This window comes from Typopeltis vanoorti, chromosome 9 (assembly GCF_054136105.1).
Source record: "Typopeltis vanoorti isolate ZY-2024b chromosome 9, IOZ_Tvanoo_1.0, whole genome shotgun sequence".
NCBI lineage: Eukaryota > Metazoa > Arthropoda > Arachnida > Uropygi > Thelyphonidae > Typopeltis > Typopeltis vanoorti.
The window spans coordinates 52,464,189-52,490,185 of NC_143557.1; the positions used below are offsets into that span (position 1 = coordinate 52,464,189).

Consider the following 25,997-nt stretch of genomic DNA (forward strand, 5'->3'; position numbering starts at 1 on the left):
TTCTGAGTTGTTTTTATAACCGTTGCAACATGCCCTTGAATTTCAAATTTTGATCGACCATCACATCACAGTCCACTGCTACCTCCACTCCTTCAGTATACTACCACATATGGAGTATGCAGTATCCCATTTGCAGATCCAAAACCCCATTCATCTACTCACCATTTCTGCTTATTCGGATCCTCACTGAAAGGCGACTACATCAGTAATATATTTTAATAATTCTTTCCGGCTTCATGTCTTTAGCAAACAACTGAATATCTCCTAGAATTTTAGTGAAAGTAACGGTGACATGAAGGTTGAACAGTAGTCGTTCGTCCTGCAACACTACTGATAATTTTCTTCTCCTTGATACTGCTCCCCCATACGCAATCCTTTATTACCCATCAGACAGTCAATTGCTAATCCATTCCATCAACTTACTATCTAAACCCATGAGCTTCTGCTTAAATCTAAACTAATCATGTGACAAGTTGATATTCAACTGTTTTAATTCTTTTACAAAATCCCTTTTCTCCTTCCCTCATCAATCACTCTTGTTACTTATGATAAAAAGCAACTAGATTACTGAAACAAGAGTGCCCTTAAGAAATACATGCTGACCTTCATATATAACATTACCCTTATCTTCCAAAGACTGCATATGAACTTTTACCATTTTCTCTAATAATCTAACAACCACGGAAGGTAATCCAAACTGGTTTATAGTTAGATGCCTCCATTCTCCAAACTGCTATTCTGCAATCTTTTACTTTCCAGGGACTTTTCCATTTGCAAGAGTTTCATTAAGGAGCCAGGTTAATGATGCTGCTTGTAGCAGAGAGGAGTCCGTGACGAGTCACCAAGTTGGTGACAGCCCTGTGGAATGTTCTCTGTGAGGATAAATTGAAGGTGTGTGGGTTACAAAGTTTAGTTGATAGGCAGAAAACAGGAGACATGATAGAAACTTATAAGATATTAAACGAGTTTTATAAAATCGACACAAGGAAAATGTTTCAGTATATGACAAATAGAGAACTAGGGGTCAGTCGTGGAAGTTGTGTAAGAGTGTGGACAGTAAGGATGTGCGGACTAGATTTTTTGCATGGACAATAGTCAATGAGTGGAATGAACTTACAGAATTACTTGTGAGTGCCCTGATAATGAGTGAGAGAGAGATAAGTTTTGCATGTCTAAATGTTAGTGTGGGTTTCCCACAATGAATTTCGGACTCCACAGAAATAGTGTATGATGATGATGATGATGATGATGATAATAATAATAATAATAATAATAATAATAATAATAATAATAATAATAATAATAATAATATACATACATACATACATACATACATACACACATTAGTAGTTGTTCAAATATGAGCGAACGCTGCATATATTAAATAAATATCAATGCTGATATTGTCAAAGTTTCTTCATTTTTTTTTCGTGTTTTTTAATGAATGAAATGCGAAATTAATTGCATAGATGCCTTTTTTTATAGAGGGCGCTATTTCGTAGGGATTTTATTTTATCTTATTTCATCTTCTGAACGAATTCGATGTTTTTATTATTGACATGTTTGATTATGTAAGTATCATCATTTTATGTTAATTTTGGAATTGTACTTAAAGATTAGAATATGTCATAAAAAAAAACAAATAGAATGTTAAAGTCAAGCACTGAGAAATACAAAATTTACATTTATTTTCTACTTCAACGTTTACAGTGGTTTGTAAACACTTATAACAACTAACCATATCAAAATACTGCATGATTGATTCCACAATCACAGTATACAGTTCAGAACAACCAACCCATTTGATAGAAACCATAATTGTATACAACATATAAAGCAATAAATAAACACCACTTTTTTATGTCTTAGGTCAAAACTGGTCTGTCACATTTATTTGTTTTCGTAATTACAATATAAAACAGACATTTCTTACAAACTTTCACCGGCAATTATTAAGGCTAATGTTACTTTGCTGGTTAATATCAAGCAGAATTATTCTTTGAGTGAATCTGATAATATATAATTGAGATAGAAATCATAACATGTAAACAAGATCACTAATAGTCACTACAGATAGTGCTATTTTTATATATATTATCCATTAGGAATATGAATATATATTGCCCAGTAAAACAATCAAAACTGGTGAGAAAATTTAAACTTGAACAGTCACAGTATATACATCATAAATAATATATTTATTTATGTAAACTTATTCATATATTGATTTCAATATATTTGTGGTAACCTGACATTATATATATATATATATATATATATATATATACCGGACTTTTACAAATGATCCGGAATTGAATATAAGTAGAATTTTAATCTAATTTAAACACAAAATAATAATAATAATAATAATAATAATAATAATAATAATAATAAAACACGGCAGTTCACGAAATATATATTTCATGAATTCCTGTGTTTTATACTCAAACTGATCAATTATATTAATTGTTTTTTTGTTATATATAAAGAAGAATACAAAATCTAAAGTAATGGAAAGTAAAAAATAAAATAAAATAAACGAATAAAATAAAATAAAATAGAGAATTGTCCATTTATACAGGACATATATACAAGATACATAAATTTATTCTGATATATATATTTAAAAGTTAAGCTCCCTTCGGGTCACTGTAAATTTTATCCAGGGAATGGAAATGTGAAATAGGTGTCCTAAATAGATGTTTTGAAAGCGATACTGAATCCAGTACATGTAAGATTAATTTACCTATTTCTTAACCATTTATTGATTTTCTTATTATTTATTTTATTTTATGTTTTTTGGAGGGGACAGGAGAAAATGGTGGGTGAATTTAATTCTCGAAATATTTCAAGAAAATTCTACAAGTTATCTCTAGAAAACTACTGGTACCAGAGATAGTCACGGTGGTCATTTTAAAATCGGTTTGAAGTGGAGTGGATGTATACATCGCATGTATCTAACCCTCGTGGACCGATATATATATATATATATATATATATATATATATATATATATACACAGAGTAATTGACTCGGTTAAATGACATGTTTATAATTATTAACTGACTTAAATACCGAGAAAAAAATACAGGAGATTTAATAAGGTTTCACTGTTAGTTTCATCGGAAATGCCGACTTCGTCGGGTGAATATAGTACCATGGAGAAAACATCTTAAAAATATATTGTACTTTAAACAAAAACAGAGTTTAGAACATGTAAACTCTAAACTTCTAAACTCTGTTTTTGTCTAAAGTACAATATGAAGAATTACAAAAGTACAAAATAACGAAGTTGGCATTCCCGATGAAACTAGTAGTGAAACCTTATTACATGTCTTGTATTTTTTTATCGGTGGTTAAGTTATTTAATGATTATAAACATATCTCGCACGAGGAACTTCCATATAGAAAAGGAAGGAAGGTGTGTCATCCGAAATCACTGAGCTCAAAAATTATTTAGTCCGCTTTCGCTCTGTAATTTAAAATAAAATAATAATAATGAAATATCTATTAATCTCGTTTTCCCTTTTTCTAAAATGAGAGATGACATTGTTCCTTGAACTTACATTCCTAAATATGCTCCAACCAGAAATAAAAAAATATGTATCATCAGCTTATTTTCGTGAATGAACAAGCAATAAGGTGATTTTTGATCGTGGATGATTTAAAATAAATAAGGAAGGACAGTGCACTCGTAACTGCTACCCAAATGAATTTCAATTTTAATTTATATCGGAACAATGATTGACTTGAACAGCAAGTGCAACTCTTAAAACAATTGTTATACATACTCCTCTTCCCTGCTTCCCTAAAGCACGTTATACCTTGGATTATATCATTTTGTATCTGTTAATTGTTGGCAGGTGTAGCATGTCTACACATCCTAGTTTTCTGTTTCGGATGTGTCCATCAGGAATGGAAGTGTTCAGGTAAATAAGTTTGCCCCGAAAATGCTGGATAAACTTTATTGCTTAAATGAATTGGAAGCTTTACATTTTCAGTGACAATTCTAACGGAAATTCGACTACTTTAAAGGGAAAATTTCAAAGTACCAGAAAAGATGAAGTTTATTTTTCTAATTTTATCATTTATTTATTTAAAAAATCTTCCACCAACATGTAACACAGTAGAGTTTCTGCTTTTTTTATTATGTAAAATACTTGCTAGTGTGTGTGTGTGTGGTATTTATATATGGTTTAGTAATTCAAAAGCAAACTGAAATGCAGAGATGTCGTGAATTTGATTAAAGAAAACTGTTTTAAAAACTGCAATAAATTCAATTAAATACGTATATTAAACTTGATTTTTTAGTTTTTCATGTGATAATATTAGCATTTCATGTTGTTACTAAATACAGTTTGGTGTAATAAGATTTCCAGCGGCATATTACATTGGTGAAGTCATTCTAAAAGAAACTAATCAGGTCAGGGATCTTGGAGTTTTAATGGATAGGAAGCTGTAATTCAAGGGTCATATAACAAAGACTGCAAATACATCCCAGGGATAATAGCAATACTGAAATGACCATTGATTCCTAAGGATTAGGAATTATTTTTATCTTTATAAGGCCCTGATATGACCTTACCTGGGATTATTTTGTGCGCAGATCAGGTCTCCTGAATTTTGAGGATGCAGATAGAGTGAAGAAGTTGAAAAGGAAGGTATTAAAGATGATATCGGATGTGTGGAATGCAGATTGAGCCTCGTAATTTACATTTGTAAAATCCTCGTGAAACAGTCATATAGGATACTGGCAGATGGAAGTTTTTTATTTTATAGAAGACGGGATGCACAGTTAAGAATGATGCAATCTCTTGGGTGAGAGCTAGATTATCTCATAGAGCGGTGCGTGTTCTGAATTGCTTACCTTTAGAGGTGGTGTGTGCTGATAGTGTGAGTGAATTCAAATAAAGTTATGACAGCTGGTGGGGATATGTGGTTTCCCTAATTAGTCCCTGACACCCTGGATGCTTCTAACAACAACAACAAATCTATTTAATTACATAGATTTTGTTCCTGCAGAATATGAAAACCTACGTTTATCTGCTGAAGCAGTTGTCTCATTGTCAGTAGATTCATTATAAACATTTAATGCGGAAACCAATGAATTTTAGTTATGGTTTATTTCAAATAGTAAAATTGCATTTTTGAGATGCGAAATGTTCATTAACACATTTCGTGATTAGTTATAACACATTTGTAGATTAGTTACTTGTACTGATACTTATGAGTTGAAGATGCACATTTTCTCTCAGAGAAATAATTATACAATTAATTTGAAATCCTGTTATTTAAAAAAATAAATAAATTTATTAATTTTAGACATTTTTGAAACAAAATCGATTCGCAAACGATTTTGGAAAATTACACATTTTATTTTAAATATAATTGTTAATTAAAGTATTAACTGAATTTCATACCATATACTTTCGCGATCGCATTTTTCACAATATTTTTAATAACAAAGTTAATCGAAACTAGAAGGAAAATTTTCCGATGCTTAGAAGAGTGCTTCCCATCTACAGAATACCAAGACCTCCTAACCTGGATTCTTTCTGAATTGCGTTAACTTTTACAACTTTCTTCTGGATTTTTTTTTTTGGGGGGGGGGGAAGAGAATCTGAGGTTCCCTAAAATTCGAAGCTTATCAATTATTTCGACCTATTATTATGCATCAACCGACCAAAGACGAATATTATACATGCAGATATTTAACACAACGGCTTAATAATATTGCGAATCAAATACAACAAGGGAATTTCTAAAAAGAAAAATGAGAAAGGAATGAAATATGTACTTATCATATTGAGCTTTTGTGTGTGTGTGTGTGTGTGTGTGTGTGTGTGTGTGTGTGTGTGTGTGTGTGTGTGTGTGTGTGTGTGTGTGTGTGTGTGTGTGTGTGTGTGTGTGTGTGTGTGTGTGTGTGTGTGTGTGTGTGTGTGTGTGTGTGTGTGAAATTATAGGAATAATTTCGAGACCCACCTCATATCGTTTTAGTTGAGAAATGTTGGTCTGTTAAGTTTATAAGTTCATAAATATTGGTTTGTAAGACACTATCTTATATGTTGAGCCTAATTTGTGATATTCATATATAAGACTGTCATTTTTCAGTCATTCAGGATAAAATAATGATTTTGCTATTTTTATAATAATAGGCAAATCAGATGACGAATCAAACATTGGGACGTCTTTGGGAATATCAATGTCATAAACTTTCAAATGATGAGTCTTTGACTTCAGGAGAGTTAGTGCAATAATAATAATAATAATAATAATAATAATAATAATAATAATAATAATAATAATAATAATAATAATAATAATAATACAGCTCTGATGGTGATGAAGAAACTTACTTTATTAGATGGCTAAATTGAATCGCCATAAAAACATTAGCATGTAAATTCGATTTTTTTTTTTTTTTAGTTATTTAATTTGAAAAACATTTTCACTGTTCTACAACTCCCAATTTTTTTTCCACTCTCTCAAGATGGCGAAATTGATTTTTATCATAATTGAATTAAATACATTAAGTCACTGTTTACATTAAAATGTTCTCTTTTTTATTAATATTTAGAACTGCTAATCCATTATTAGCAGTAACAAAAATTAATAAAAAGCACGAATCAGAGTTTAGATTTCTATTCCTAACTCGTTTACATATTAATGAGGAAACCTTATATTTTTCTCTTCGCTTTCATTTACATGTATTTAATTTCATTGTGCGATTATTTAAATCCAAACTCTTCGATGACTTTTAATCAAGTTACTAATCGCGGGTTATCGTTTTATCTTGCTGTGATGAAATAAAAGAAAGTTAATATCTTTTAATGGACTATTACTTCTTGCTTTTTGAATTCTGTTTATTTGATGGTAATTGGTTTTTGCGAAAGTGTGCTAGACCGGTTATGATTAAGTGACGATTCAAGGCACTCACATGCTTGTTTTAATAACATATGACATTTGATGTCCTAACGATACTTTAATTTAGTAATGGTTATTATTCGATAAAAAGTTGAAGTATAAAATAATAATTCCAGACATAACTGTATCTGTAATTGAGGGAATGCAATATATATATATATATATATATATATAGAGAGAGAGAGAGAGAGAGAGAGAGAGAGAATTGCAAGCCCTACTAGATGATAGATGACCCTTCTTCTTCCTGTGAAACAGCACCACCTTGTTTATTGGTGACTTGAAATGGTTGTTACCATGTTTGGTTTCCAGAGCAGGGGTTTCAGTTTCTTTTCCCCCTCCGCAATCTTTCAACAGCTTTATGAGTGATATCCCTCATGAGCATGCTTAACGTACTGTGGAGATCCAGAACTTTCCTCCATCAGGCAGGTCGCTAGATAGTGTACAGCAGGGCTATCCAACCCTAGGTAATCCGAAGGCCGCATTAGAAAAAAAAATTATTCGCGGGCCGCATCACAATGCATATCCAGTAATTTGGTGAGCAACAGCGACACAACCTCGAAAGCTGAACAAACGAACAACACTAATTGCGCGCGCTCACGTTCCCCTTGAGCTCCCAGAGCATGCGCGTTGGAACAAAACAGTGTAAGAACGCTTCTTTGACACATCTAATATTTGAAAAACACGAAGGTATATAGTGATGTAAAAACACCAAATAAAATTATCAACATCGAGATTATCGATTAGTGATAGAATTAAAATATCTAATACGCATTCGATTCAAATTGTTAATTTATTTTTTCGCTCGTGAAAATCAAAACTCACAGGCGGGCCGCACAAAATCGGACCGCCGGCCGCATGCGGCCCTCGGGCAGTGCTTTGGACAGCCCTCTGTACGGGATCGATCCAGATGGTAACGCGTTAATGAAGCATCCTGATTATCTCGCTGCTATCCACTCTGTCACGTCGTGTCTGGTTGCAGACCATGTAGTGGTATGCCAGTGGAACTGTCCAGGGAACGTTATGGCACGGATTGGATGCTTTCTGTATGGGCGATATATCTAAGCGCCTATATACTCTCACAGTATTCCACTGCTCTTTTTCTCTTGACCTTTGAAATATTAACATGCTAGTAAACCTAAATAAATGTAGAGTGCGGTTAAAATACCCCCCCCCCAAAAAAAATGTAAACCTTAAAAAATCTTTCAAAAATTTCTTCCGCATTCACTTTACCAACATTCGTAGTATAAACACCAATCTAACTGATGTGCACCATTGCCAAACCTGATGACCTAACGAAGGCATCCAAACCAGATCTGTTTTCTTAACTGTCCTTCCTCCACAAGGATAGTAATTGTTTTTGTGCGTTCAGATATTCCTTGTCCGAGGATACTTAATCTTGAATTTTGCTTTATTTCTTGCAATTCAAATTCCCTAACAGTTAAGTCATCTTCCTTAGTGACTCTAATCTCCACAATTATATGCCTCCCTTTTCCCCTCTCCACTAACCAAACTGGAATAGAAGCTGAGATATATACTGTAAGCAGTGACCTTAAGAAAATTGTTAGTCTCCCGACCAGAATTCCAAACAATCCTTTCTACTCGTCCAATACTGTGGAGCTTTTCTTGAACAGTTCTCCTTCCAGGTACACTGTTGAGGTAACTATTCCTCTCTTGGTAATTCAGATCACACTGTCATGCACGTTTCATCTTTAATTTCATTTTTCATCTTTAAAAAACGCTCTCTTTTTAGCCATTCACTACCTTGCACTACAGCAATGTCAAATAGGACAATCTTGAATCTTTTATTCCTCCTCCTTTCAATAGTTAGGCTATTGTTTCGTTTTCCAGATCCAGATGCTTGTGATTTTTAGAGACGTTATCTGTTGGAATGAAGGTATCCATTCCCCACATTGTTCAAAATTTTCATCCTATATCCAAATCATGATATTCCAAAATTGTGACCGGATGGTTAAAAAAAAAACAACAACATCATAAATGGCTTGAGTGAGACTAATCCGCCCACCACCACCCTCACAGCCTACACTGATGCCCACAACATTTGCAGAACTATCATTAACAGGAGTGTCTGAATTTGAAAAAAAGCTATATATAAAGTAGCCATTTACACCATAAGTTGTCGTGCTTTCTGATTCCTCGCAAAAGCTGTTGGTCTCTACTTTTGTCCATCTATGTTTTCTCATCCAAACGGATATTGCAACATCACCTGAAGATAAAGCTGATCTCCTGGCGTTATTCTTTTCAACCAATTCCTTTATACATGATCAACGCAAATAATCTTCTTTACCTTGAACATAGTATCGCATTGACATTCTATCAGGAAAACAGAAGAATTTTGAAAAATTTTGGATAGCAAAAAGGCTTGTCTTGATGGAATTCTACCAGTGCTTTTCACAAGATGCGCTCCTAAATTAACTCGTTATTTATCATTTATATACTATATTATACTCAGCTGGCATTCACCCTGGGAGCAAACTCATTTTTTATTTATTTATGTAGATGGCAACGAAAGGGTTTTGAAATCTGTATGGTACATTCGTACCGTGTTAAGGATTTTTCTATTTTTATTCATTTATATATATATATAAATGAATAAAAATACAATATATACAATATATATATACAATATATACAATATATATATATATATACATGCATATATACATACAATATATACAATATATATATATACATACATATATACATACAATATATACAATATATATATATATATATACATACATATATACATACAATATATACAATATATATATATACATACATATATACATACAATATATACAATATATATATATACATGCATATATACATACAGTATATACAATATATATATATATACATGCATATATACATACAATATATACAATATATATACATACATACATATATATATATATATATATATAAGCACAAACATGAAACTGTACATATGCAGTACAGCCAATTGAAAAAAAAAAAAAAAAGGTGATATGCATCTACCTTCAAATTATTGACCTACTATCCTCACCTCAATTGTCTAAAGTAATGGAAAATGTCATCAGTAGACTTCTCCACCTGGACAACTGTCACCTAATCCATAACTACCAATATGAGTATAATAAATTTCCACAGCAGATCTCGCCCACATCGTCTACCTCTGGACACGTGCCATGGAAAGGTTTGGAGAAAACCTGTACTATTCCACTTGATATTCCAATGCATTTGATAACGCAGAGAGATTCTCAGCAAATCTTATAGTTCGCCTTCCTCCCTTTGTAATTGGATAGCAAGTTTTCTCTCAGATTGTCCACTACGTGAAATGGTGGAAGGTATTCTCTTTTCAGATTTTCCTATCAGTGTAGGCTCTGTGCTTTGGTATTTCACCCACACTCTTCCCATTCATTCATATACATTGACGACCTGCTGTCGAATCCTATTCACAGTTTTACTGATGAAATCACGTTCCAGTCATATGACAAATCTTGTACTATTTAATATCTCAACCTTCAAGATCATCTACTAAAAATATTCCGGGCTGGTTGACCGAGTGGTTAGCCTACCCGCTCTCCAACCAGTCTGCTGATTCGCATCCCGTTTGTGGGTATGGATGTTTGTGAATGTGTTTATTCACCTCATTATTTCTAAACCTTCGGTAACATCTGCTTGACATCCATTTACAGTTGAACTGACTCACCGAACAAGCTACTTCCAATCGTCTTTCATTCACTCCACATTTGTTCTATGGAATAGCCTTTCCCATGAGGACTTCCAAAAATACAACCCTCAGATCTTCAAGAGGAATATCAACAATGATTACTTTGCTTTTATTTGCTACATTCTTTGCACCCTTTTGTGTGTGGTATTTTGTGTGTGCGTCCCCTATAAAGAGTATAGAGTATATATAAACCTTACAAGTGCAATAGACAGATTTGCAACGTTCAAGTATATACGGCAGTATATACTATATCAAGAATATATGGCGTTAACTATGTGAAGAAATGAATCTCCACTCTAATGTATTTAAACAGACAAAGAATATGTGTTGTTATTTTCAACCAAACTAAAGCAAACAAAGTTTCTGCAGGAATGAGATAAAAGTCTCATATCAGTCTCATTTAATATTGACGATGTAAAGTGCTTATTATTTAGCTATACTTGACAAGCTTCCTCTATCGGTAGGGTATTATACCCTCCATATAGAGATTCTTAAAATCTATATGTCAGTTTCCTACAATAGTGTATAAATTATACACTATTGTAGGGGACTTAAACGTCTTCTTAACTTTCTGCAGAGCAAAATATAATCAAATAAAATTAACATTTATCTTTTTTTTTCAGCGAGAACTACTTGTAATAGATAAGATAGGATTTCAGATCTGTATATATCACAAAGTGAACTATATCTATCTGTGCATTTTATTGTTAATACAAATTAGCAAACTTCCTTCCAAAATACTCACAGAAATTTGAATGAAACGTTCTGATACAATCAAAGTATACAATCAGAGAGACCACGTTGTATGTCTCCCCGGTACTGGTTTGAGTACCTTCCCCTCCGCTTCCATAGCTTTATTGAGTTCTTTTACAGCCTTTCAAAAGATTTCTCTATGCAATTTCATTGAGCTTTTGCGTCCCCTATAAAGAGTATAGAGTATATATAAACCTTACAAGTGCAATAGACAGATTTGCAACGTTCAAATACTAAATGAACCTCTTTGTAGGTTTTTCCGATTCTTCTTTTTCTTAGTAAAAAAAATTCTTTTGTTTTTTTTTCATATTATTTTATTTTTTGTTAAATTTTTCTGCGATCGACTGCTACCCATTGACTGGTTGACAACTCCTAGAGTAGAGGTTACATGATAAAATCTCTCTCTCTCTCTCTCTCTCTCTCTGTCCCTCTTTCTCAGAAAATGTAATAAAGTCATATTACGTTCTGTTTCCAACAGTATGATGAAATAACAGTCAGGTCAGGAAGTTAACTTTACAAGAGCAACAACACGAAACTTCTGTTCTATATCTTTGCAAAATTCTCATTCATTACACTGCTTATTTACGTATTTATTTTTTGAACAAAGTATATCTTCATATTCTATTAAATTACTCTCCACAAAGTATCTAACAAATTTTAATCGCTGAAAACAAAATTAGAATATCTGTTAATGGAATGGAATTTTCAAATGTAACCATCCTTATTCTTCCTCGATTTTGTTTCTTTTTAAAAAAGAACAAAACCGAGAAAAGTAAAAATAATTCGACTTTTGTGATTATTCCAAGCTCAAGTAACTTACGTGCAATCTCGTGTATAGAGAAATGAATATACTTTTTTGAGTATAAATTGTATGCCAAAAATGCACAACATTAAATGTTTTTTCGTATATTCGTGCTTGACTTGAAACAAATGATCAGACTTTTACACGTGTATGGAACGAAATGAAACCACGACATTTTCTGTTAAATGAGTATTCAGTTATCTCATATAATAGAGATTTTATTGCAATTAAATAATAAAAACATTTTAAAAAATCTAAAATCGTTAATCTCCACATGATGCCATCGAAAACCAACTTTTCCAAGCATAAACAAGCCATTCGTAGTCTTAATTATTTCTTTTGATTGCTTTTTTGTATCGCAAAGTAAACGATTTTCAGAGCTATTCTAATTCAATAGAACAGCAAGAGAGACAATCCGCCACATAACGAATCTTCTTAATTACAGCCTACTTATTAATACTCCTAAGTAGTTTCAGTACTGCTGTATGAAAACAACTTTTTGCTATTATTATTATTATTATTATTATTATTATTATTATTATTATTATTATTATTATTATTAAGGTGGAAACAGGTAAGCATGTGGGATTCATTTCGTTCGATTGCGCGTCAGAATGAGATCAATAAAATAATGTGAAAGTCATTAAAAGAGGCATGGGTACCATTCGGGTGATATAGTTACAGTGATAAAGGCTAAAAGATGTATTTTCTGAGAGGATACACAGAAAACAAGATGGGGGAGGGGATAAAGGGGAATTTTTGATTATAACTAGAATTACAATCACCAAAAATAGAGGTCTAGACTAGACAGCAACAAGATCATAGGGTGACAGTACATTTCAGGCTATCTGATGAGAAATAAAAGCCAACAAGGCAATATATATAGTTGATTGCTGCTATAAACCTGCGGATAGCATAAAGAAAGATGTAGGCAGTATGTATCGGCAGATTAGCTCAATGAGCATGGGAAGAATAATTATCATCGGAGACTTTAATTACGAGGATATAGATTGGAAGGAAGAAAGGCTGGGAGTCAGAAAATGTAACTTATGTAACCACTGAGAGGAAATTACCTAAACCGAAAGGGACTCAGTCACTCAGGGTTTAAGAGTGCTAAGTTTGGTAATAACATCAGAGGATTTGGAGTATTGGCCTGGTAGGTGGCCAAGCATGTAGAATACAGATTGTATGAAGGCAAAACAAATCACAACATTTAAAGCACTATGATGAGTGTATTTCATCAAGGCAGATAGTGTAGAACTTAATGGGATTAAGAAGGGTGTGTGGAACTACAGAGTAAGTGATAACGATAAATTTTGAAAGCGGCTTGGGGTAGTGCCGTAGCATAAGAACTCTCATGGGAAGGGCGTTAGCAGTGAATGAGAAATGGTCAAGAGATACTTGAGGAAAGTATTATCAGACTGCATACCCAGGGGTAGGAGGATAAATCAAATGGAAATTAAATAAATGAGTAATAATGTTAAGCAGGAGATGCAAAATATGTTGTGGAAGAAATACAAGCATGAGGGGCGATCAGCATGGTAAGGAAGGCAAAGTCAGATGAAATTGTCTGAGCAGGCAAAGGAATTTCCAAAGAGTTCTTATTGCGTGTCGAATTAAAGGATAAAAGGAAGAACGATCAGGGAAGGATATCTTTAATAAATACAGATGGTATGAAGGCGAAATAAAACCAGAAGAAAAATTACTGAGATCACTTTGTTATGGTGTTTCATTAAGGTACAGATATGTAGTGACTTATTTGCCAGAGACCTATATGAGAAAAGAGATAGATGAACTAGCGATACTTATAATATCAAAATCTCTATGTGAATAGGCATGGGACTGGATGCAATATCGGTCCGTGTATTACGAAAATGTGCAAGAGAACTGGCAATACCGCTAATGTGACTGTTTCATTTAAGTTTCAGCAGTGACATGGTCCACTAGATTATTAAGTAAGATAGATAGTTCCATTGCATAACAGAGGATCCAAAACTGAAGTAGCAAAATATAGTCATGTTAGTGTATCAGGAGTGGTGGTGGTTAAAGTTTGAAACAGTTAGTTAACGCCAGAATTCAGGAATGGATAGATAGGAATCTGATTCGCTGAGCAGCATGACTTTGTGAAGAAGTCTTGCCTTAGTAATTGACTCACTTTCTATACAAAGTGACAACAGCTGATTGGATAAAAAGATTAGCTATAGAAACAAAATGGAAAACTAGAGAGGAAATAGTTCATAAACGTTATGCAGAGATTCCACAGGAAATAAATAAATTTACTTTAATGTGCGCAGAAGATAATGATTGTCAATTTATTGTGGAACAGTGTAAATTTATGCACTTTGAGATGAAAACATTGCACGCTATGTATTATATAGATGGACTGCACTTTTAGCAACTGATTATGCTAGAAATTTGGGAATGATAGCTGACATGGAGTCGAAGTTTCAGAAGACACATGGCAAAGTGGGCAAAATAACACAAAGGGTGACTGGGAAATTGAAAAACAAATAAAAATAGTGAAATATAACGATAAGGAAGTTATTGCCACTTTTTATAAGGCTTTCATAAGACTACATCTAATAGGTCTGTGGAACACCTATGTGGATAGATTGAACAGTATGTGGGTTAAATTTTGATCTATAAGTAGAAAAGAGGTGATATTATAGAAACGCATACGTTGCTAAATAGGTTCTTTGGAATATATACCAAGAAAATTTTCATTACATTACATGAACAGTGGGGTGGTCATCTTTGGAAATTGAGTAAAGGTGCGGTTATCAGTGATGTGAGGACTAAATGTTTTTCTTGGAGAGTAGCCAACGAGTGGGTTGCCAAAGGTGGTTGGAGATGCATTGTCATTGAATCACTCGAAGAGGGTTATGATAAGAATGATATGAATGATGATTGATGTGAGTCTCTCTCTATAAATCTTGACTCTGTGGAGTTATAAATCATATAAATCATATTATTAAATGCTTTAAATTATTTTAAATTATTAAATGACTTTAAATGCTTATAATAATAAGTTTTAATAATGGCAAACCGTGAGAAGGCATATAAATACAAAATTAATAACGGAAAAACTCACGTAAAAAGATTATTTAATAGTATAATTTTCGCCTGTGTGTCACAGGCATCTTCAGTACATTTCAAGCTCAAATTAAACAATAACTGACAATTCCAAAAAGCCCCACCTAAGTAGCTAGTGTAAGATAACTAAAAAGGTCAATAAATTCCTAACAAAAAATTATATATACAATAAAAAGTTAGGAAAGATTAGCTGAATTATAAAGTACTATCTCCCATAAAGGGGACAGACGTAAACCATCAGATCTGTTTAAGTTAGACGAGTGAAGTAAAGTTTCACATGTTTCTTTATAAAGCTGTTCCATGAGGAACCGACTTTTGTGAAGGACTCTTGTCTTTTTCCTATGAACTCTATATCTAGTGATAATAGCATGTTCTGCAAGTCCAGACTGTTCAGGTTCAAGGTATTGAATATAAGACTAGTGTTCTTCTAGCCGAATAGAGGCAGATCTTCCTGTTTGTCCGAAATAAGATAATCCACAAGAGCAAGGAACCTGGGAGGTTCCTTGTCGAGTGTAGTAAAGTTTCACATGTTTCTTTATAAAGCTGTTCCATGAGGAACCGACTTTTGTGAAGGACTCTTGTCTTTTTCCAATGAACTCTATATCTAGTGATAATAGCATGTTCTGCAAGTCCAGACTGTTCAGGTTCAAGGTATTGAATATAAGACTAGCGTTCTTCTAGCCGAATAGAGGCAGATCTTCCTGTTTGTCCGAAATAAGATAATCCACAAGAGCAAGGAACCTGGTAAACACCTGGATAATTAAGATGTGGAAGCTTGTCCTTAGGAGAAGTGAGAAAGGTGGAGATTTTTCTGAATGGTCGAAAGGCAACAAAAATATTCAGTGGGTTTAAACTTTTGCTATAGGTTCACTAATGCCTTGTACATAAGGGATAGGAATGCGCGTTATTTCTTCTGTATTTGAAGAGGAAGACATATTAAAACTTCTCAAAGCTCTTTTAAGGAAGGAATTCTTATATCCATTAGATAGAAAGGAAAAAGTAATATATTGCAGTTCTTTCTGTAACAGATCGTCTGAAGAACAGAACTTTATATTGTATATATAATTTTTTTTTTTGTTAGGAAATTTATTGACCTTTTTAGTTGTCTTACACTAGCTACTTAGGTGGTGCTTTTTGGAATTGTCAGTTATTTTTTAATTTGAGCTTAAAATGTACTGAAGATGCCTGTGACACACAGGCGAAAATTATACTATTAAATAATAAATAATCTTTTTACGTGAGTTTTTCCGTTATTAATTTTGCTTATGATAATAATATGCCCTTAAATGATATTATGATATTATTATTCCCTTATATGCCCCCCCCAAATGTTTTAGTGGCTCGAACAAGGTAAGCTTGCACATAAAATATGGAATATCGAGTGAGAATTCTGAACAGTGAAAATGATATATATATTTTTGTTTTGTTTTATTCAGTTTACAATAATTTATTGGAAAATCTATTTATAAAATATCACCTATGAATTATGGTGCTATAAAAATGCATATCACTCTAAACCTAGAATGATTAGATATTTTCACTATTTCGTACTCCAAAAGAGAAACTCCAAAGATTATCGAGAAATTGATACGTCAACTGACTGTGTTTCTATTACTTTAATTGCTTCAATAGAAGGAAGTTAATTGGAAATTAAATATATTTATATATTATGGATAAGAAAAGTGACTGAAAAACACATTTCTATCTTATATGAGAACACTGACTACAGTCTATAGCAGAGAACAAAAAGACTTCAGCACTTTATTTACTAGCTAACGTGAATCTAATACTTCTACGCGAAGAGCGAAATTCGCCAATTTTGTGCAATCCGATATCTATTTACGCATACACAATAGTGCGTCTGATTGAGAAACATCTCTCCTCGATAGTTCTATGTACAGTCATAATAATCTCAGTTGAATAGTAAGTAATGAATTTTTCCAGTGACATGTGTCGCTACAGTTTAAATTTCACAATGACTCTTCGAGTCGTGATTGATAGCCTGCTTACGGAAAGCTCTTTTTAACAAAGCTTTTGTATACTTCCATCAAAATACAGGAATTCCTGTAACGAGTAGGAAGTTAACACTTTTTAGCTAGTTGAAAGTAACATGCTCTAGTTCAGTATTTGTAAATGTTTTAAATATATAATTTATCAGATATCCAAATGTGTTTTTAATTAGTTTGGCAGTAAATCTTTTATAATTATATATTATACGAATAAAATGATCACTTATATGTGATTGGTTTCTAAATAAACTTTCCACAGTCAAAGAGAAAACGGTAATTTTTTGTAGGCTATAGGCCTTTATAGACCTATAGCCTACAGAAAACGATATCTTTATTATGGCATCATATTTATCACTCAAGTATTTATTAATATCTGCGTATTCACTTTGGGATTTATGTAGTTGCTATGCTAGTCAAGATTGTTCTTTTGTAAGACAGAAGATTAATGTGATAAATCGTTTATTTTATAATAATTTTAATTATAAACAATTTTAATGTAAATTACAGTGTAACGCATTTTCTTTATAAATGAATAAATGCATAATTTAACGTTTTATCAAATGCTCATTCATCGCTCGGGTATTATATTTGATTACATTCTCCGAGTTTGACACTCTCGGATACTCTAATTTACAAATTCTTGTATAAATATCCCGTATTACAAACGAATAAACTTATGAATGCTAATCACGATTTAAAATATATAAAATTTCAAATTTTGCAAACCACAAACTGGTTCAATTGTGTTCTGAACACTATGTATCGAGCCCGCCAGCCAGTGTCAGATTAATTTGTAGTGAAACACCTTATATATATAAATATTGGCGACTTGCATCATAAGGAAAAATGGAAAAGTCACAAACATGCAATTAATAGAATTATTTCTCGCTATTCATTATAAAAGAACCTGCTAACAATTAATGCAGTTGAAGGTATGAATTACAAACAGAGTGGCGAGAACATGAAAAAGACTTTAAAAAATGAAGTTAAAAAGATTTCTTTACAAGTTCTCGCATGTTTGCGAGATGTAATTTTACTTTGTCTAGAACTGGGTTTTATTGCTCCCATCTGAACTACAAAAATGCCATGATCAACATGGTTATCGATGTTTAGTGATTTCTGGTAGCATTGTTGAAGGATTTATTACTTGTAGCTATGCATTTGTGGTCTTCTGCTACCTTAATATATTCAACGATTTTGTATTTGTTACTCGCTATCACGTATTCTCTTCATTTGATACTTTTTTTTTTTTCAAGGAAAAAAAAATAACACAGTCTGAATACAGTGTGAACAACACCTTCATTGCTTCATTTTCTATCTTTTCATGTGATTTTTCTAAATTATCAATCAACCAGGATAGTATCATAATCAGTTATTCTCTAAATAGGTTTAATAATTTTAATTTCTACGTCTTAAAATACTTACTTCTATTTATGAAGAAGAACGAGGTGAAGAAGAATAAGAAGAATATTATTATTATAAGATATTTCGGTAATATCGTTATAGGCTTTCTCTGAAAAAAATATTGCAATCTTTTTACTCACTAGGACATATTATTAAGTGATACTTATTAAATAAAAAAATAATCTAGGTTATCATTTACCTTAATAATAAAGAGGAAATAGAGCTTGATTTTTGAAATATTTTAACTATTATTTCTAATTCTAAACACATTAGGGTGAACAAGAACAACAGTGGTATTTGAATAGTTATATGTATAAATCAGTGTATGGCAAAATTCATAAGTGAAAAAAAATGACTAAAAGATTTTACATGTGTATTTAGTATGGATACAATTAATACAATCGAAGTTCTTTGACATATCGTCTATTTCAATTACACTCTTGATTTCAACCATTCGTTGTGTGAATGCATACTTAGATAGGTTAAAACTTAAATAACCTGAAAGAAAGATTTAAAAAAAAAGTTTTATTTGTGATTTACACAGTTTTAGAATGTGTAGGAGATACTACCATCTGAACTTGTGTCCTATCACTTGCAATATCAATGAAAGAACAGAAGCAATGTATCAGAGATAGCTGCTGACAGGTGTTCATGGAGTTAGCAGACTCATCGAGAGAGAGTTGTTTGTGTTGGTTTGATTTGAGCCGACGCATCTAGGGCTATGTGTTTTATCTGTAAACCGCGTGTATGCTCTACTAGTTGGCTGTTTTACGGGATGAATAACCCTACAAAGGTTCAAGGATCTACTGAGGCTCTCATCGACAGAAAGAGAGAGGCCCACTCCGGCGATCATAACCAGAGTTGCCGTACGTATAAAAAAGTCAGGACTGTTTTGAGAGCCTCTGTTGTTTAGTCGGTGCAGACAAAACCCTTTGGTTAAAAAGACATGGTTCGAATCCCGTCTAGAACACGAATAACCTTTCTCAGGGATTTTCAACTGAACGTGAGTTAGCTGGTCTCATACGGAGGCGGGTGGTTTCCCCTCCTAGAAACTCGGGTTTTTCGTCCGCAAACAGGCAAACTGACCATCAGAACACACGCAATTTACAGACAAATGTACATTATGACGTAGTAATATATTGCTTTCATAAGATGGTGCCGAATGCCTGTGTAACCATACCAGCTATTGTATCATCATATGCTAATAATAGTAACAAGGACGTTTAGCTCGAAAAGTCTCCACAACGCTTAATATTGCGATTTCTGTGCAACATTTTGTAGAAGAGTGCTTTTTTATTTTCAAGTAAATGATATAATTTCATGCAGTTTACTTAATTTGTACATTCATAACTGTTTAAAAGTCGTACTCGCTCATGCAGCTGACAAATGGTGGTTTTATCTTCAGAGATATAACTGCAGTCTGCAGTCTAACGAAGTCTTATTTTCATTTTTTTGACAGGGAGATTGAAATATTTTAGGAAAACGGGGAAGGGTTGAAAATATTCATTGTTTTTATTTAAACACTGATTTGTTTTATTATTATAATCTGCTTCATTTTATTCCTAATGGCATTACTTTTTTATTACAATTCAAATAAATCATACAGAAAAGTTTCATTTTTCTGTATTTCGCTTTAATTTACAATATTGTTTTGCTTTGATTTTTCGTTGAAAATAACTAAACAACAAAATGATATTTTATTTCAACAACAAGCAAAATTCAGTGCATATATATGATTTTTCGTCATTAAAAGAGAACGAAACGATTATGGAGCTCATTTTGAAATTTGCAAGTTAGTATTAATTATGCATGTACAGCATTGTATATTCATATAGTAATTAATTATGCCGTATAATATATAAATTATATGGTAGTTAATTATGTCGTGTAGTAAATATTATACAACTGAATTAATTTTGCCGTTCTGGTTGTCCGAGTCTAGTAAACCCACTCGCCAACCAACCGGTCGTGAATCCCTCTGTGGCATGGGTGTTTTTGAATTTCTTTAGGTGGTAGATGATTTTCTTCGTCCGGTGTGAGACCACCATCCTTTTTAATGCAGGTGTGAAGGGGGCTTGCAAATAGCATAGTTCGGTGGTTCTAATCCCCACCCCTATCGATGGCATCCATCATTTTTTCGCTTTCTTCTAAGTCTCCAACAACACAAGCAACATATCATTTATGCACAGACCAGTTGCAAAGCCACTAAACCTTTTCCTCCCTCTCCTCCTCCTCCTCCTGCTGCTGTTTCACGATTCTATCTGCCTCTATTCACTTGAACAGCCTTCATTACCAAGTGTTCTCAAAAGACCACATTTTATATCCGTAAAACACAGTAAAGTGTTATTGGTTCTGTAACTTCCCTTGAATGAGACCGATAAAAAAAAAATCAGAATTGCGTTCTGATTTGAAAATTTACAAAAATTATATGCAGACATGCAGCCTGCATATAATGTACCGGCGAACTCATGCATCGTTTAATTTCACAAATAGTCATCTAAGTAGTATCTCATTCCTAATTAATTTGAATTGGCAAATATAACTTCACAAAATCTGCAATTCACAAAATGAATGTACGAAATTAGGACAGTAATTTGTATAGAAAATGCTAGCAAACGTGCATTTCATTGTTTTCAAGAAACAGAAATGAATAAGGGTTATTATTATTATTAATTTCAATATGCCAAATAGAATTATCATTGAAATACTTAATAGATCAATTTTTTCAATGATTGCAGTAACGTGTTTATAACAACACAAAACTGTAACTATTTAAATACCAACTGATTCCAAGTACTCATATAATTTCTCTATAGACTAGAAATGTGCAATTCGGTGTGCTATAATACACATCTCTTTTGCTTATATTTAAATATACATTAGTCTGTTGGTTACCAACAACAAGTTATATTGGAAGGGAGAAAAACATAATTGCATTTCATGCTATATATATTTGTAAAATAATATGTTCATACTTGTATGCGTATATATCAGGTGGTATAGCCAAATTATTTTTGGGGGTCACTATGTAAGTGTGTCATCCTTTTTTGTGAAGAACTGATGTATACTAAACATAAGTTTTTTACAGTACTGGTATTTTACTGCTTCATTTTTTTCTTTTAGAAAATAATAATAATATAATCTTTTGACAGTTAAGGAGGATTCAGAGGAGTAATGTAATATATTCTTGGCTATTTCCCTATATATATAATATATATCACATACACGACGAGAGAAGGAAGGGAAGAGAGAAAAATAAAACAATAAAAACTTTGTTCGTTTTTTACAATACTGTAACATTTAAAAAAATTAAGATACATTCATACTAAACTTAACTACAAACTTAACATGGTTATAATAAAAAATTCAAACTTCAACAACATTTTATGAAGTATATATGTATTTATGTACAATTCTCTCTTGGTTTAAAACAACATATACCTGAAAAACAGGAAATTAATGCCAAAACTTACGTTATGCACATTCCAGAATACATATTTCAATAATTGTGACTGGCATTTTTCAAAATGGGGAGGAGGCAGTTTACAAGTGCAAACTACATCTTTGCTGTACATTATTGAAGTGAAGTTTTAAACCAAAAATCTCCTATCTAGGTCTTCTTATAAATACTATCTTTACCAACTCATAAAAATGTAGTTATTCATCTATTAGGTCTATTTGTCGTATTGTAGAAAGGAGTGAATCGTTAGAAGAGGTTTTTCACTCGCTACTCTGCCAAACACTGGAGCAGTGGATAGGTAGATAACATTGTGTGCAGTTCTGTTTATTTCACAGTCTTCTGTCAGTCTTTTCTTCCAGGAGGTTTAATAACTATTTTTGTTCTGTCAGGCTGTAAAAAAGTAAAATGGTTAAAATTACTGTATACGGTGTTCTTTTTAAATAAATGATCTTTAAAATTCATATTTTACATAAAATAATGTTTTTATTTATATATTTAGTAACTTTAAGAATATTTTACTTAAGCGATTATACTTATTTATATAGTAAAGTTTCTGCCACCACTACTATTATTTATTTCGAGAAAATTCAATCAAAAATCCGATTTAACCACTCGTAAAATTATCTAAAAGTTGAGAAGAGTGCGCTTTTTTTCAATTGGGATCTCGACATGAGATCCCAATGAGGTACAAATGTTTTCAGTACGCGCCTGGAAAATAACAATTACCCGGTTGCAGTCAAGTAAAAAGATTCCACCAAGATTTTCTGTATTAGGACTACAGATTTCAGTCATAAAAATATGTTGCAAGCAATGAAAACTAAACTTACAAAAAAAAAAAGAAAATTATTTAGCATTCTCCCCCCCCCCCCTCCCCAAGTTTAAGCAAGCAAACAAACAAAGAAAAAAGATGAACTGTCCACAATTCATTTTCACGTGATAAATTCAGTGATTAAGACAAAATACTTGTTGCTGGAAGAATAGGAATGATAGCAGAAACAAGTATTTTTACTAGCAAATACTCGGTTGCAAATAATAAAAAATAATTAAATAAAATTAAATATAAATCAATTAAACATAAATAAATAAATATTAAATTAATAAATTAGTTAAATATAAATTAAATAAATGAATTATAATTAATATATAATTAATATAATTAATATAATTAATTTTATAATTAATAAATTAATTAAATATAAATTAATAAATTTAATAAAAATAATTAAATAAACTTAAAAATAATTAAACTAATAATTAAAATAATAATAATAAAAATAATAATTTAAAATAGCAATTACCAGGTTGCAAGCAATGAACTAAACTTACAAAAAAAATTGAAAATTATGTAGGATCCCCCCCCCAACCCCCAAGTTTAAGCAAAAAAAAAAAAAAAAGATCAACTGTCCGCAATTCCTTTTCACGTGACTGGATAAGTTCAGTGATTAAGGTAGTAGCTATTATTCCTATTCTTCCAGCAACAAGTATTTTTACTAACAATTACCCGGTTGAAAATAATAAAAAATAATTAAGTAATAAAAATTTAAAAAAATTTAAAATAGCAACCGGGTAATTTTAAATAAAAATTTTAAATTACCCGGTTGCAGTCAAGGAAAAAGATTCTACCAAGATTTTCTGTATTAGGACTACAGATTTCAGTCATAAAAATATGTTGCAAGCAATGAACTAAACTTACAAAAAAAATTGGAAATTATGTAGGATTCCCCCCCAAAAAAAAATTTAAGCAAATCAGTGATTAAGACAGTAGCTATCATTCCCATTCTTCCAACAACGAGTATTTTTGTGGATTTCTTGAGAGCTTTATGTGTCTCGTCATAATTTCACAGGACTTCAGTGCACTTTCTTGGCTTGCTCCTTTGTATCGAATTTTGTGGTATGGTATCTGTCACTGAACTTGATAAATCTGACCTACTCTGATACTCTTTTTCAGAAAATCTAACGGCTATTTACTTTCTTCCTTTACGATGCAAAACAGGAAGTTGGTCTTTGTAATTTCTTATAAATTAGTTGTACTTTAAATTTGCATGGATGGGTTTATTTTAAATTAGATAAGCTTCTTCTGAGTTCGTTCCTTTTATTGACATCCCTTATTAATTCATATAAGCAAGTTAGGAAATATACCTACGATGTAAATTTTCCGTTCCATTTGCACTTCGAAGATATGTTACTTAAGAACTCAGTGATACTTTCATTTAGTAAATAAGAGACAAAAGACAGTGCAAAATTCAGTGGAAGATTCAATTAACATATCCCTAGAGAGCAGCGACATCACCTCATCCCTACAGTGAAATGAGTCAGTAGTGAAAGAAAATGATGTCCTTTGGTTGGAAAGAAAAGTTCGAACCACATCTCGGTACATTTATAAGACATTGTCACTGAAGGCGAGCCATCTAGTCTCATATGATATAGCATTTCTCTCACACCTCCTTCGGAAATGTTTTCCGGCCTGTTATACAATACCGCGGACTACCATTCAGTTCGGTTTATAAAAGTTATAAGAAAAAATATTGGAATTTCTCTGCATAATAAATATTTAAATCAGTTTATCATAATAATTCGATTTGATTTTTTGTAAGAAAATTATTTGATATTATTTGCAAATGGTTTATTGGAATTATGACAGAAAGAAAAGCAACTATGAGGCCATGTATTTTTTATGTCTGGTAATTTGTGTGTGTTCTTAGTTCTGTTTATATATTTTGTTTTCTGGCATGAAAACTACACTTCCAGAGGAAAAGCTCTTCCACTATCACCGTATAAGATTGACTAATTCACCTCCATTCGAAAGCCATCTTGAAAAGATTCCTAGCATCGTAAACCGGATTCGAATGTACGTCTTTCCTGCAAGATGACATCGTCGTCTTCTCATTGCTGTTGGTTGATATGTAAACACATCAACTAACATATCAGATGTGCCAGATGGATAAATGGTGAAATGAATTTTCACCACTTAATTTATATATACATCGGTAATAATATTTATCAATAGATTGCGACGTTGCAATTTATTAGAAACTGGATATCCCGTTTAATAGAACTCATTTGACACTCGCGAGGTATCCCATTTAGAAAAATTTGTTGGCAAAAACTACTTTTGGAAAACTAATTTGTTTATTTGCTTAATATTAAATATTTAACTTATTTTAAGCAAAATGTCTTTAAGCTAATTTTCTCATGCCAGTTTAACTGTTTTATATTTTATTTTAACTGTGCAATCAACAATGGTTTCTTAGGTGGGCCTTGCCGACAGTAATTACCTTATTAGCTCGGCCTGGTTGGCCGAGCGGTTAACGTATCTACTCTCCAGCCAAAAGGCTGCGGGTTCGAATCCCGCCGTGGGCATGAATATTTGTGATTGTCTGTGGAAATACCAGTGGTGGTGATGGGCGGTGGATTGAGTGGTGGAGACGGAGAGATGTAGAGTAGGTATCCCACTTCAATGAGTCTTCGGACTCCCTTGAGGTGCCACGTAATAATAAAATTATTTTTTTCAATTATTTACCATTTCATCGAAAAACTAATCTGTCAAATATATTGTGTTTTTTTCTTCTTCTTTGCATTCAAGATTTTGAATGCAAAGAAGAAGAAAAAAACTAACAGATGTTAGTTTTTTTCTTCTTTCTAACAGATGTGAATTTAGCCACTGGCTATCCAAAGAACTGAACGATATTTTGTTGAATAAAGAATGTAATTGCAGACAATCACATACAAGATGATATCAAAAGTGTTTCATTTACTTTTTTTTTTTTGTCGATTGGTTCCACTGCCGAAAGTGTGTCTTTCTGAATTAGCTGCATGAAC

The 25,997-nt window shown here is 32.3% G+C and overlaps 1 protein-coding gene across 1 annotated transcript in view; it reads right to left on the minus strand.

Moving 5' to 3' along the window:
- Nucleotides 1-22,468: 22,468 nt before the first annotated feature.
- Nucleotides 22,469-25,997, minus strand: part of LOC150103044 (uncharacterized) — a 96,904-nt gene continuing 93,375 nt past the window's right edge. Inside the window, exon 11 of the mRNA XM_090398066.1 lies at nt 22,469-22,568. Within this exon, the coding sequence (XP_090254192.1) occupies nt 22,521-22,568 (48 nt within the window). The 3' untranslated portion in view covers nt 22,469-22,520. The remainder of the gene's footprint in view (nt 22,569-25,997) is intronic.